The following is a 15,095-nucleotide window of genomic DNA, read 5'->3' on the forward strand; positions in this document are numbered from 1 at the left end:
GTCATGGTCGCAATCAGAGGGAGTGGATAACTGTATTTCACAGTAATCTGATTGAGACCACGGTAATCAATGCACGGGCGCAACCCTCCATCTTTCTTCTTCACAAAAAAGAAACTCGAGGAGGCGGGAGAAGTGGAGGGCCGAATGTATCCCTGTCTCAAAGATTCGGCTATGTAAGTCTCCATAGCTTTTCTCTCCTCTTGAGACAAAGGATACACGTGGCTCCGTGGGAGCGCTGCTCCTGCCTGGAGATCAATCGCACAATCCCCCTGTCTATGAGGAGGCAACTGCGTCGCCCTAGTTTTACTAAACACGAGAGCTAAATCCCCATATTCAGGCGGAATGTGCAGTGCGTTCACTTGGTTTGGACTTTCCACCGAAGTCGCCCCCACGGAAACACCCAGACATCGCCCCTCGCACTGAGCAGACCACCCATCGAGAGCCCTCTGTTGCCACGAAATAGCAGGGTTATGGGTGCTTAACCAGGGAATTCCCAGCACCACTGGGTACGCAGGAGAGTCGATCAGATACAGCTGTATAGTCTCTTCATGACCCCCCTGCGCACACATCCTAAGTGGTGCTGTGATCTCCCTAATCAACCCCGACCCCAACGGGCGGCTATCTAAGGCATGAACGGGAAAAGGTTTGTCAACAGGTAGGAGAGGGATCCCTAAATCTAAACAAAACTTCCGATCAACAAAATTCCCAGCTGCGCCTGAATCTACTAGCGCCTTATGCTGGGAATGAGGTGCAACCTGTGGAAAACACACAGGTATACAAAAGTGCGCAACAGAAAGCTCTGGGTAAGTGGGACGTCTACTCACCTGGGAGGCCCCCCCAGTGCGTGGCCTGTTGTCTTCTCCCCCGGAGAACCCTCCCCAGCACCTGGCCGCAGTGTGCCCTCCACGACCGCACTTGGTGCAGGAGACAGGCCCCCTCGGGCTCCTCCTCCTCCTTTCTCTAGCGCCGGCACCCCCGAGCTCCATAGGGCTCGGCTCGGAGGTGCCGGAGGGCGGAATGGACGGACCCCCCTCGGGACGTCCACGGGTGGCCAGCAGGGTGTCCAGACGGATGGACATATCGACCAACTGGTCGAATGTGAGATGGGTATCCCTGCAGGCCAACTCACGTTGAACGTCCTCCCGTAGGCTACATCGAAAATGGTCGATGAGGGCCCGTTCATTCCACCCTGTGTCCGCCGCTAGAGTCCGGAACTCTAGAGCAAACGCCTGTGCGCTCCTCCTCCCCTGTCTCAGGTGGACTAGACGCTCCCCCGCCGCTTTGCCCTCAGGTGGATGGTCGAACACGGCCTTGAAGCGGCGGGAGAACTCGGCGTAGGAGATGGTGTTGGCGTCCATCTTCCTCCACTCGGCGTTAGCCCACTCCAACGCCTTGCCCGTGAGACAGGAGATGAGGGCGGAAACGCTCTCGTGTCCCGAGGGCACTGGGTGTACAGTGGCCAGGTAGAGCTCCACCTGCAGGAGGAACCCCTGACACCCGGCAGCTGTTCCGTCATACGCCCTCGGGAGCGAGAGCCGAATCCCCCTGGGTTCCGGACCTGGGACTGGTGGACCGGCCGATGGGGTTGGCAGGGTAGGTGGAGGTGTGGGTACCCCGCTGGCCTCCCATCGGTGCAGGGTGTTGATGAAGTCCTGTAGAGCGGTCCCCAGTTGTCGTATCTGGTCATCTTGGCCGCGAACATGCTCCTCGAGCGACTCAGGCGTAACTGCAGATCCTGCTGATTCCATTTGGGTGTGTGATTCTGTCAAGGGGTGCTGAAGGTGGGTGTGGTGCATGAATCAAGCGCAGGACGCAGAAGCTCAGTCCAAAAGACTTTAGTGCAATATTCACGTAGAAAATAAGCACAATAAGCCCGAAGGCGAAATAATGGCGCACACAGGCGTCAAACAAACGGCGCACTAACATGTGCGAAAAACCTCTCCAAAACACTGGAGGGAAGTACGTAGCTCCAACACGAAACAGAAGAGCAATCACACACAAAGACAAACACACACAACGAGAACTAAATAGGACACTAACGAGGACTAACAAGACACCGGTGTACAACATCAAGACAAAACCAAATGAACATGAAACATAGATCGGTGGCAGCTAGTACTCCGGGGACGACGACCGCCGAAGCCTGCCCGAACCAGGAGGAGGAGCACCCTCGGCCGAAACCGTGACAACGATGGCCTGAGTTCTGTCACTAAGATAATCATGAAACCATGAACAGGCGTCAGAGCTCAGGCCTATTGAGGACAACTTATTCAATAAAATAACATGATCAACGGTATCAAAAGCTTTTGACAGCTTCACAAACAAAGTAGCACATTTCATTTTAGTGTCTAAAGCGTTGACAAGATCATTAACAGCTAAAGTGGTTGCTGTACTAGTGCTATGCCCAGGACTAAAGCCTGATTGGTTTACATTCAAAATACATCTCTCAGATAAAAAAGAGCAAAGCTGTACATGTACCAAGGATTCAAGAATCTTAGCTGGACAAGGAAGCCTTGAAATGGGGCGATAATGATTACGATCACTACTGTCCCCGCCCTTATGGAGTGGCTGCACAAGAGCTGATTTGCATACTTTTGGAATATTTCCTGATAACAATGTTAAATAGACATGGTGGGTTATTGAGCCAACAACTTAACACAAGGCTCTTGCAGAGTAAGTTGTGATACTTACCACGTGTCACTGAAGAACCAAGGTATCCCTGTCCCAGATCTGTTTGTGCTGTCTTGCCAACTCATGTGGTCCTTGTCAGGTGTTGGCAAGACAGCACAAACAGATCTGGGACCAGGGCTAGAACAGCACAAACAGATCTGGGACCAGGGCTAGAACAGCACAAACAGATCTGGGACCAGGCTAGAACAGCACAAACAGATCTGGGACCAGGCTAGAACAGCACAAACAGATCTGGGACCAGGCTAGAACAGCACAAACAGATCTGGGACCAGGGCTAGAACAGCACAAACAGATCTGGGACCAGGCTAGAACAGAGGGTCTTTCGTAGCAAGACTTTGTTCCACCAATGTCTGTGAGGGAGGTCATATTTGGTTTTACCACTGAAGTACAGACATAATACTGCAGGATCAGTCAGTTCCTCTGGTGATCACTCCTCACGGTCTCTCTCCTCCTGCTCTGTCTCTCTCTAGGGAGACCAACTCAGGTAAGCGAGGCGTGTGGGTGTACGAGATTGGGACTTCTCCTTACTTCACAAGCGTGGCTCCAGGAGAGGTGACAGACCTGCCCCCAGACACAGACCTAGAGTCAAGGGTCCCGGAGGAGGCTGCCTCAGAGAGGTATCCTGGAGGAGGGCAACAGGTGAAGTATCCTCCCTACAAACCGGAGGAGGAGGTGTACCGCGAGGAGGAGCCTCACCAGGGACCTCACCACGGGGACCAGTTCACGGTCCACACGGTCCAGTACCAGCCTCAGGTGGTGGTGGTAGATGATGGAGACATCAACGTGGACGGTGGGTTCACATTGTGTGGTAGCTTGGGAAACAAGAACTTTACTTTGAATTCTAGAACTTTGTTTTAAATTCTAGAACTTTCTTTGAAATTCGAGAACTTTGTTTAGGATTTTAGAACTGTTTTAAATTCTAAAACGTTGTTTTAAAATGTTAGAACTTTTTACATTTTTTAATTCTAGATTATAATTATTTATTAATTCTAGAACTTTGTTTGAAATGCAAGAACATTGCAACCAGTTCCTTCTGATGTTTGATGTGCTAACCTTACCATGACCCGACCAGTTCCTTCTGATGTTTGATGTGCTAACCTTACCATGACCCGACCAGGTCCTTCTGATGTTTGATGTGCTAACCTTACCATGACCCGACCAGGTCCTTCTGATGTTTGATGTGCTAACCTTACCATGACCCGACCAGGTCCTTCTGATGTTTGATGTGCTAACCTTACCATGACCCGACCAGGTCCTTCTGATGTTTGATGTGCTAACCTTACCATGACCCGACCAGGTCCTTCTGATGTTTGATGTGCTAACCTTACCATGACCCGACCAGTTCCTTCTGATGTTTGATGTGCTAACCTTACCATGACCCGACCAGGTCCTTCTGATGTTTGATGTGCTAACCTTACCATGACCCGACCAGGTCCTTCTGATGTTTGATGTGCTAACCTTACCATGACCCGACCAGGTCCTTCTGATGTGCTAACCTTACCATGACCCGACCAGGTCCTTCTGATGTTTGATGTGCTAACCTTACCATGACCCGACCAGGTCCTTCTGATGTTTGATGTGCTAACCTTACCATGACCCGACCAGGTCCTTCTGATGTTTGATGTGCTAACCTTACCATGACCCGACCAGGTCCTTCTGATGTGCTAACCTTACCATGACCTTCTCCTCTTACAGTGTTCTCCTACAACTCTGAGACTTGTGCCAACAACAGGAAGAAGTGTTCCACCTTCGCCGACTGTAAAGATTACGCCAGCGGTTACTGTTGTCACTGTCGGCTCGGCTACTACGGCAACGGAATACAGTGTGTTTCAGAGGGTAAATTTTCCTCAACTCCGTAGCTACTTCTTTTTCTACTTTTTTGAACCAAAACTAAATTATCACTCAGCAAATTATCTATATGAAAATCAAAAGGGTGTGGCAATGATCATAATTGTGATCATGTAATTCACTCTGGATAGAGCGTCTGCTAAATGGTTAATATGTGAGTGGTAACTCATTGCTAGCTTGTCAATTCAATTATAACTAGCCAGTCATCAGACAACCGCAGAGCGACTCTTTCCCAGACTTGTTGCTGTTCTGTCTATCAGGGAAGTGGATTAATAAATCTGTGACAGTAGACAGTAAAGAAGTAATACATTCTTCTTCTTCTTCTGTGTTTTATCAGGTAAGCCCCAGAGGATGAACGGCAAGGTGAACGGCAGGGTGTACGTGGGCAACTCTCCGTCTCCTGTCGAGTTCAACAGCAACGACCTGCACTCCTACGTGGTAGCCAATGACGGGCGAGCGTACGTGGCTATCAGCACCATCCCTGCCAGCCTAGGCCCCTCCCTACAGCCCCTGTCAGCCCTGGGAGGAGTCATCGGATGGGCCTTCGCCCTGCAACAGCCTGGACACAAGAACGGATTCAGCATCATCGGTGAAACCTAGTCTGCCTTGACCAGTTGCCATGGAATTGTGTGCGGTTGATTAATAAGCGAACCCAGTGGTTTTCAAACCTCTCCTCGAGGATCCCCAGGCATTTCACAATGTTGTTGTTAGCCCTGAAATAACTCACCTGATTCACCTAGTCAAGGGCTTGTTGACAAGTTGAAGGTCAGACTGTACATAACAGTAGGAACTTCCTGACCTTTTAACATAGATTTGACATACTGTTCTTACTCATTTACATAGTCATTGTATTTCATACAGTGGGGAAAAAAAGTATTTAGTCAGCCACCAATTGTGCAAGTTCTCCCACTTAAAAAGATGAGAGAGGCCTGTAATTTTCATCATAGGTACACGTCAACTATGACAGACAAATTGAGAGAGAAAAAATCCAGAAAATCACATTGTAGGATTTTTAATGAATTTATTTGCAAATTATGGTGGAAAATAAGTATTTGGTCACCTACAAACAAGCAAGATTTCTGGCTCTCACAGACCTGTAACTTCTTCTTTAAGAGGCTCCTCTGTCCTCTACTTGTTACCTGTAATAATGGCACCTGTTTGAACTTGTCATCAGTATAAAAGACACCTGTCCACAACCTCAAACAGTCACACTCCAAACTCCACTATGGCCAAGACCAAAGAGCTGTCAAAGGACACCAGAAACAAAATTGTAGACCTACACCAGGCTGGGAAGACTGAATCTGCAATAGGTAAGCAGCTTGGTTTGAAGAAATCAACTGTGGGAGCAATTATTAGGAAATGGAAGACATACAAGACCACTGATAATCTCCCTCGATCTGGGGCTCCACGCAAGATCTCACCCCGTGGGGTCAAAATGATCACAAGGTGAGCAAAAATCCCAGAACCACACAGGGGGACCTAGTGAATGACCTGCAGAGAGCTGGGACCAAAGTAACAAAGCCTACCATCAGTAACACACTACGCCGCCAGGGACTCAAATCCTGCAGTGCCAGATGTGTCCCCCTGCTTAAGCCAGTACATGTCCAGGCCCGTCTGAAGTTTGCTAGAGTGCATTTGGATGATCCAGAAGAGGATTGGGAGAATGTCATATGGTCAGATGAAACCAAACCAACTTGTCGTGTTTGGAGGACAAAGAATGCTGAGTTGCATCCAAAGAACACCATACCTAGTGTGAAGCATTGGGGTGGAAACATCATGCTTTGGGGCTGTTTTTCTGCAAAGGGACCAGGACGACTGATCCGTGTAAAGGAAAGAATGAATGGGGCCATGTATCGTGAGATTTTGAGTGAAAACCTCCTTCCATCAGCAAGGGCATTGAAGATGAAACGTGGCTGGGTCTTTCAGCATGACAATGATCCCAAACACACCGCCCGGGCAACGAAGGAGTGGCTTCATAAGAAGCATTTCAAGGTCCTGGAGTGGCCTAGCCAGTCTCCAGATCTCAACCCCATAGAAAATCTTTGGAGGGAGTTCGTGTCCGTGTTGCCCAGCGAAAGCCCCAAAACATCACTGCTCTAGAGGAGATCTGCATGGAGGAATGGGCCAAAATACCAGCAACAGTGTGTGAAAACCTTGTGAAGACTTACAGAAGACGTTTGACCTGTGTCATTGCCAACAAAGGGTATATAACAAAGTATTGAGAAACTTTTGTTATTGACCAAATACTTATTTTCCACCATCATTTGCAAATAAATTCATTAAAAATCCTACAATGTGATTTTCTGGAAAAAAAAATCTCATTTTGTCTGTCATAATTGACGTGTACCTATGATGAAAATTACAAGCCTCTCTCATCTTTTTAAGTGGGAGAACTTGCACAATTGGTGGCTGACTAAATACTTTTTTTCCCCACTGTATATAGGAAGTCTGGGGTTTCATGACTTGACGTGATTCACAGCTGCTGGGTTCTGCTGCAGCTGCAACACCACTTAGTCAGGCCAGACACACACACACACACACACACACACACACACACACACAAACATGCACAGACACACGCACACACACACACGCACACACACACACACACACACAGACACACACACGCACACACACACACACAGACACACACACGCACACACACACACACACACGCACACACAGACACACACACAGACACACACACGCACACACACACAGACACACACATACACACTCATGCACAGACACACAAACACACACACACGCACAGACACACACAAACACACACACACAGACACACAAACACACACAGACACACCCAGGAAAGGCCAGCTGTCTTCTAGATATCTCCCACCACATTCTCCTCACATTACCTCAGAGCAGAGAGTGTAAGAGACGGAGGACAGAGGGCCAACGTTGAGTCCAGTCCGGGCCAAGCACGTTTTGCCTATCGCTATTTGTTTCAGAACCCAGGACTCCCTGGAAAACAGTGGCAATTGTTGCTGTTACTGAGTGTACTACGCTGGCAGTAAATCAATTAAATTAAATGAAAATGTCTCCTCTCCAGGTGGTGAGTTTATGTGTCAGGCTGAGGTGACCTTCCTACCAGCCCAGGAGAAGCTGACCATCAAACAGGTGTTCAGTGGGATAGATGAGCATAATCACCTGGTGGTCAGCACCACACTGGAGGGACGTGTCCCGGAAGTCCTCCGAGGATCCACTGTCCAGATAGAGCCCTACTCAGAGATCTACCAGTACAGCTCCAACCGTAAGTCATTCCAACCTCTGACCCTTAACCCCCTGGGACTATACCGTTCTAGCACGATGTAGCATGTTGCTTTCCATAAACAGGCTAGACTCCAGAAGGACTCTGTTTATTATAGACGTATCCTCCAGTCTCCTGGCGAAGTCCCAGCTACAGCTAGAAATACAGATAGAAATACTGCTACCAATTGTTGATTGGCTGAAAGGCGTGGTATATCAGACCGTATACCACGGGTATGACAACACTTTTATTTTCACTGTTTTAATTAAGTTGGTACCAGTTTATAATATCAATAAGGCACCTCAGGGGTTTGTGCTGTATGTTAAATATACCACGGCTAAGGGCTGTGTCCAGGCACTCCGTGTTGCGTTGTGCGGAAGAACAGCCCTTAGTCGTGGTATATTGGCCATATACCACCGCCCTTCGGGCCTCATTGCTTAAATATACAACCATGTTTGATAAAACTAGGCTCTGCATCCAATAGGATTCTAAACGCATTCTAAACAGGGTTCTAAAGGATTCTAACAGGTTCTAAACATAGAAGTAGATATCTATTCATAGGCTGCACCTCCGTCACCTGGTCGCGTCTGGTGTCTCTCCTCCTGTAGTGATCACATCTTCCTCTGAGCCTGGTGTCTCTCCTCCTGTAGTGATCACATCTTCCTCTGAGCCCGGTGTCTCTCCTCCTGTAGTGATCACATCTTCCTCTGAGCCCGGTGTCTCTCCTCCTGTAGTGATCACATCTTCCTCTGAGCCCGGTGTCTCTCCTCCTGTAGTGATCACATCTTCCTCTGAGCCTGGTGTCTCTCCTCCTGTAGTGATCACATCTTCCTCTGAGCCTGGTGTCTCTCCTCCTGTAGTGATCACATCTTCCTCTGAGTCTGGTGTCTCTCCTCCTGTAGTGATCACATCTTCCTCTGAGCCTGGTGTCTCTCCTCCTGTAGTGATCACATCTTCCTCTGAGCCTGGTGTCTCTCCTCCTGTAGTGATCACATCTTCCTCTGAGCCTGGTGTCTCTCCTCCTGTAGTGATCACATCTTCCTCTGAGCCTGGTGTCTCTCCTCCTGTAGTGATCACATCTTCCTCTGAGCCTGGTGTCTCTCCTCCTGTAGTGATCACATCTTCCTCTGAGCCTGGTGTCTCTCCTCCTGTAGTGATCACATCTTCCTCTGAGCCTGGTGTCTCTCCTCCTGTAGTGATCACATCTTCCTCTGAGCCTGGTGTCTCTCCTCCTGTAGTGATCACATCTTCCTCTATGCTGGACTATGTGGTTGAAGTTAAGACTGAGATCAATAGTTCTAGTGTTGCGTGTTAATGTCTGCCTCCTGTCCCCTCAGTGATCACGTCTTCCTCTACAAGGGATTACACTGTGAATCTGGATGATGGCTCTGCTGAGACCAGGACGTACCAGTGGAGACAGTCCATCACCTTCCAGAGCTGTCCACATGACGAGGCTGCCAGGGCCATACTGCCCACACAGGTGCACACTAATCAATCAATCAATCAATCATACAAGACTGATTGAATTACAAACCACTGCCACTGTGCCCAAGACACTTAGCAAGGACAAAGTGCATCCATCCAAAGGAGCTTTACCACAGCGGACCCTGAGTGTGTGTAAGTTCTAACCAAGTGTGTTAATACATCATGTCTCCTACAGATGCTGAGCGTGGACCAGGTGTTTGTGATGTACGACTCCAACAACGAGCTGATCCGATACGCCATGAGCAACAAGATCGGCGACATCAAAGGTGAGGTCACTTCCTGTCTGAGGTTATTCCTGTCTCTCTGATTGGTCTGATTTCACTTCCTTCCTGCTTAGACCGATTCCTCCTGCCCTAATTGACACATCTTTCTGTTAGTCTTATTTTGTCTTATTTGAAGACGTTTTCTAGTCGTAGTCATTTCCTCCATCCTGTTCTAGACGGATCCTCCTAACTGAGAGCCCTCATTTAGCAGACGCTCTTATCCAGTGCGACTTACAGTTATTGAGTGCACACATTATTTAATTTTTTTATACTGTCCCCCCGTGGGAATCGAACCCACAACCCTGGCGTTGCAAACGCCATGCTCTACCAACTGAGCTACATCCCTGCCGGCCATTCCCTCCCCTACCCTGGACGACGCTGGGCCAATTGTGCGCCGCCCCATGGGTCTCCCGGTCACGGCCGGCTACGACAGAGCCTGGATGCGAACCAGGATCTCTAGTGGCACAGCTAGCAGTGCGATGCAGCGCCTTAGACCACTGCGCCACTCGGGAGGCCATATAGTTTAGTTTGGCCGATGGTTTCTAGTAGTATCAGTTTTGGAGTTGTAGCAACAACCTACAATACAATATGAAACATTGTCTAAATGTGTGATAATGCAGTTCTTAATTACATTGATAATGTGATATTAAACCAGCACTTCCCAAAACTCGGTCCTAATCATATTTTGCCCTAGCACTACACACATCAGTGTGCACCCCTCGGGGATGGGAGAGTTTGGGAAAAGCTGTATTAAACTCAACTGGTTGTGTTTCTGTCCAGGAGGCCAGCAGGAAGAAGAGAATCCCTGTTTCACTGGGAGACACGGCTGTGACACCAACGCTGTCTGTAGACCCGAACAGGGGACAGAGTTCACCTGCCACTGTGCTGCGGGATTCACAGGAGACGGACGCTCCTGTTATGGTATGTTATGGGGACTGCGTGTAATGGTACGCCTGTCTGGAGTACTCATACTACACAGCCAGAGAGCTGTTCAGTACCAGATCTGAACAATTACATCATTTAACAGCATCATTTGGTGGTTAAATGAAGCTCTAGTCAGTATTTTGCATTCCAGGCAGGGAAGGGAAAAACATTTATCTAATGCTCCATGACCTATTACAGTGTCCTCATTACCACGTACAGGTATGCTGTACTGTACTGTACTCTCTATACTCTGTACTGTACTCTCTATACTCTGTACTCTCTATACTCTGTACTCTCTATACTCTGTACTCTGTACTGTACTCTCTATACTCTGTACTCTCTATACTCTGTACTCTCTATACTCTGTACTCTGTACTGTACTCTCTATACTCTGTACTGTGCTGTACTCTGTACTCTGTACTGTACTCTCTATACTCTGTACTCTCTATACTCTGTACTCTGTACTGTACTCTCTATACTCTGTAGTCTCTATACTCTGTACTCTGTACTGTACTCTCTCTACTCTGTACTGTACTCTCTATACTCTGTACTCTCTATACTCTGTACTCTGTACTCTCTATACTCTGTACCTTGCTGTACTCTGTGCTGTACTCTATACTATGTATTCTGTGATGTACTCTGTACTGTGCAGTACTATGTGCTGTACTCTGCTGTACTCTGTACTCTTCTGTACTCTGTACTCTGCTGTACTCTGTACTGTACTGACTCTGTACTCTGTTGTACTCTTCTGTACTCTGTACTCTGCTGTACTCTGTACTGTACTGACTCTGTACTATGTGCTGTACTCTGCTGTACTCTGTACTGTACTGACTCTGTACTATGTGCTGTACTCTGCTGTACTCTGTACTCTTCTGTACTCTGTACTCTGCTGTACTCTGTACTGTACTCTGCTGTACTCTGTACTCTTCTGTACTCTGTACTCTGCTGTACTCTGTACTGTACTCTGCTGTACTCTGTACTCTGGACTGTGAAGTCCTGGTTGAGAGCCCATCCTGTAAACAAATCCTGTCCGTTCACTCTCTGACTCCCAGACCAAACAGTCAATCAGAGGTTCATTAGAGGACCATTTCCACCCTAGTCCCTAGTCCCTCCCTTCATATCTCAGGGTTTCAGGGCTCATTTCAGAGTACATAAACAATATGATCTACAGTCCACTTCCCCAGGGAGGAAGAAAGGAATAGCCCCTTCACATAGAGAGGGGGGTTTCTATTTTGGGCTTGGAGCTGGGTTAGGAAATGGTGTTGTCTTTGGAGTTGGGACAGTCTTGGGACAGGTTTGGGAGAGGGGAGGAACAGTTTTAGGACGACAGTAAAGGAAGTGCTCTCGGGCACACAGAGGTTAAGATGAGGACCCTTGTCCCTAGTCACTAGTCCACATAGAGAGGAGTTCTTATTTTGTCTTGGGACAGGCTTGGGGTGGGGTTGGGGAGAGGTTGGGACGGGTAGGAACAGTTTTGGAATGAGGGGAAAGGAAGTGCTCTTAGCCACTGAAAGAAAAGGAAGGATGTTTGACAGACACAGGAAACTGTATCTCTAAACACATTTAGTCATAAGGAAACCGGTCTGATTCAGTCACAGTCCAACCAGTGAACTACAGTCCCACTGCTATCCAGATACTCTACAGAACACCGAAAAACCTTCCAACATATTGGACTGGTCCAACGGTGACTGGTCCAACGGTGACTGGTCCAACGGTGACTGGTCCAACGGTGACTGGTCCAACGGTGACTGGTCCAACGGTGACTGGTCCAACGGTGACTGGTCCAACGGTGACTGGTCCAACGGTGACTGGTCCAACGGTGACTGGTCTAATATGTTCCTGAAGTATTTTGCTGTGCATCCTGGGATTTTGGGTTTGGTGGCACACTTAGAAAAATATTCCCCCAGACGATACATTGATCGATAGCCCCACAGGTTCATTGTCATGTTTACAGGTAATAACTTGTAAGTAACCTGCAGTTTTTAAATCGACATACCGTCGACATTTAGTGTTTAGTGTCCAGCGCTCCGGTGTTGCTGTTACTTTTCTATCATATTTGAGTGGTGAGCAAAGTCGATACGAACCCCTCAGATCTGAACAGACTGACTCAGGTTTCTGTTTGTCTCCATGTGTTCCTGTCAGATATTGATGAGTGTAGAGAGACGCCCCAGACCTGTGGAGAACACTCAGTCTGCAACAACCAGCCCGGAACCTTCCGCTGTGAGTGTAATGATGGATACCAGTTCGCTAGCGACGGGTACACCTGCATAGGTACGCTCTCTCTCTCTCTCTCTGTCCCTCTCCCTCTCTGTCCCCTTCTCTCTCTCTCTCCCTCTCTCTCTCTGTCCCCCTCTCTCCCTCTCTGTCACCCTCTATCTTTCTTTCTCTCTCTCTGTCCCCCTCTCTTTCTCTCTCTGTCCCCCCCTCTCTCTCTCGCTCTGCCCTCTCTCTCTCTCTCTGTCCCCCCTCTCTCTCTCTCTCTCTCTCTCTCTCTCTCTCTCTCTCTCTCTCTCTGTCCCCCTCTCTCTTTCTTTCTTTCTCTCTCTCTCTCTCTTGCTCTGCCCCCTCTTTCTCTCTCTGTCCCCCTCTCTTTCTCTCTCTCTCTCTCTCTTGCTCTGCCCCCCCTCTCTCTCTCTCTCTCTCTCTCTGTCCCCCCTCTCTCTCTCTCTCTCTCTGTCCCCCTCTCTCTTTTTTTCTCTCTCTCGCTCTGCCCCCTCTTTCTCTCTCTCTGTCCCCCTCTCTTTCTCTCTCTCTCTCTCTCTCTCTTGCTCTGCCCCCTCTCTCTCTCTCTCTCTCTCTCTCTCTCTGTCCCCCTCTCGCTTTCTTTCTCTCTCTCTCTTGCTCTGCCCCCTCTTTCTCTCTCTCTGTCCCCCTCTCTTTCTCTCTCTCTCTTTCTCTCTGTCCCCCCTCCCCTCTCCCCCTCTGTCCCCCCTCCCCTCTCCCCTCCCCCTCTCTCTCTCTCTCTCTCTCTGTGTGTCTTCTGGCAGTTTTTTATTCTGGGGATAAACACTAAACACTGCCATATAAGGGAAATACAAACAGAACAGATGAGAGTCTAGTATGTCTGCTCATTTCTCAGCAACAGACAGATATTGTTGTTTTTACCCATACACAAAAAATGTATACACGCATGACTGTAAGTCGCTTTGGATAAAAGCGTCTGCTAAATGGCATATTACATTATTACATTACACAGGCAGCCCAATTCAGATTATACTTTTTCTTCAGGAATTGGTCTTTTGACCAATCAGATCATCTCTTTTGTGTCAGCCTGTGTCCTATTGGTTAATCTGAAGTATTTCCTGTCTTGATGACGACACCCCTATCCTTTCCAGGAGTTGATTGATTCACTGATTTATTGATAGATTGATTGACTGACTGACTGACTTGCTGATGATGATGATGATGATGATTCTCCAGGAGTGGACCGTCCTGTGGACCACTGCGCGGCCGGAAGCCATGACTGCGACGTCCCGGAGCGTGCCCGATGTAGCTACAGTGGGGGATCCTCCTATGTCTGCTCCTGTTTGCCCGGGTTCCAGGGACGCGGACGGGTCTGCCAAGGTAACGGCGTGACTGTGCACTTCTGTGTAACAGATGTGATCGTACTTTGTAACTCTTGCGTTGGTGTTTTTAAAAGAAAGGAGTGTCCAGCCATCGATCCCAGTTGATCGGTGTTTATTCTAGCGCATTTAGATGTGCAGGACAACAGTGTGTTGATGAATGTAGATTCATGATTCGTCTGTTAGCATGGAAATAACTGAATTAGCAGGGAGCTAATGTGACCCTTACAATTAGAACATGCTAGCTAACTCGTTCTTACAGCAATAACATACAAAAGCACATCCCAGGATGCCCCCAATATCTACCAGGTACCGTACACACACACACACACACATATATATATATATATATATATATACACACACACATACATACATACATACACACACACACAGTGCATTCGGGAAAGTATTCAGACCCCTTCACTTTTTCCACATTTTGTTACATCAAATCAAATTTTATTTGTCACATACACGTGTTTAGCAGATGTTATTGTGGGTGTAGCGAAATGCTTGTGCTTCTAGCGCCAACAGTGCAGTAATATCTAACAAGTAATATCTAACAATTTCACAACATATACCCAAATCTAAGTAAGGAATGAATTAAGAATATATACATATATGGACGAGCGATGTCAGAGCGGCATGGACTAAGATACAGTAGAATAGTATAGAATACAGTATATACATATGAGATGAGTAATGCAGATATGTAAACATTATTAAAGTGACTAAGATACCGTAGAATAGTACAGAATACATTACAGCCTTACTCTAAAACGGATTAAAAAATATATATAATTCTCATCAATCACACAATACCCCATAATGACAAAGCAAAAACAGGTTTTTAGAAATGTTGCACATTAACATAAGTATTCAGACCCTTTACTCAGTACTTTGTTGAAGCACCTTTGGCAGCGATTACAGCCTCGAGTCTTCTTGGGTATGATGCTACAAGCTTGGCACACCTGTATTTGGGGAGTTTCTCCCATTCTTCTCTGCAAATCCTCTCAAGCTCTGTCAGGTTGGATGGGGAGCATCACTCCACAG

At 47.7% G+C, this 15,095-nt stretch overlaps 1 protein-coding gene across 1 annotated transcript in view; it reads left to right on the plus strand.

Annotated features, from left to right (window-relative positions):
- The window catches only part of LOC311118535 (nidogen-1-like), a gene marked incomplete at its 3' end in the record, with an annotated part of 34,137 nt that extends 19,987 nt beyond the window's left edge, over nucleotides 1-14,150 (plus strand). Inside the window, exons 5-13 of the mRNA XM_084193328.1 lie at nucleotides 3,162-3,481; nucleotides 4,387-4,527; nucleotides 4,877-5,128; nucleotides 7,610-7,810; nucleotides 9,145-9,287; nucleotides 9,468-9,558; nucleotides 10,336-10,476; nucleotides 12,622-12,750; nucleotides 13,900-14,150. Coding sequence (XP_084049454.1) covers nucleotides 3,162-3,481; nucleotides 4,387-4,527; nucleotides 4,877-5,128; nucleotides 7,610-7,810; nucleotides 9,145-9,287; nucleotides 9,468-9,558; nucleotides 10,336-10,476; nucleotides 12,622-12,750; nucleotides 13,900-14,150 — 1,669 coding nt within the window. The remainder of the gene's footprint in view (nucleotides 1-3,161; nucleotides 3,482-4,386; nucleotides 4,528-4,876; nucleotides 5,129-7,609; nucleotides 7,811-9,144; nucleotides 9,288-9,467; nucleotides 9,559-10,335; nucleotides 10,477-12,621; nucleotides 12,751-13,899) is intronic.
- Nucleotides 14,151-15,095: the final 945 nt, after the last annotated feature.

The sequence above is a fragment of the Coregonus lavaretus genome, assembly GCF_964263955.1.
Source record: "Coregonus lavaretus genome assembly, contig: HAP1_SCAFFOLD_390, whole genome shotgun sequence".
In the NCBI taxonomy this organism is placed as follows: Eukaryota; Metazoa; Chordata; class Actinopteri; order Salmoniformes; family Salmonidae; genus Coregonus; species Coregonus lavaretus.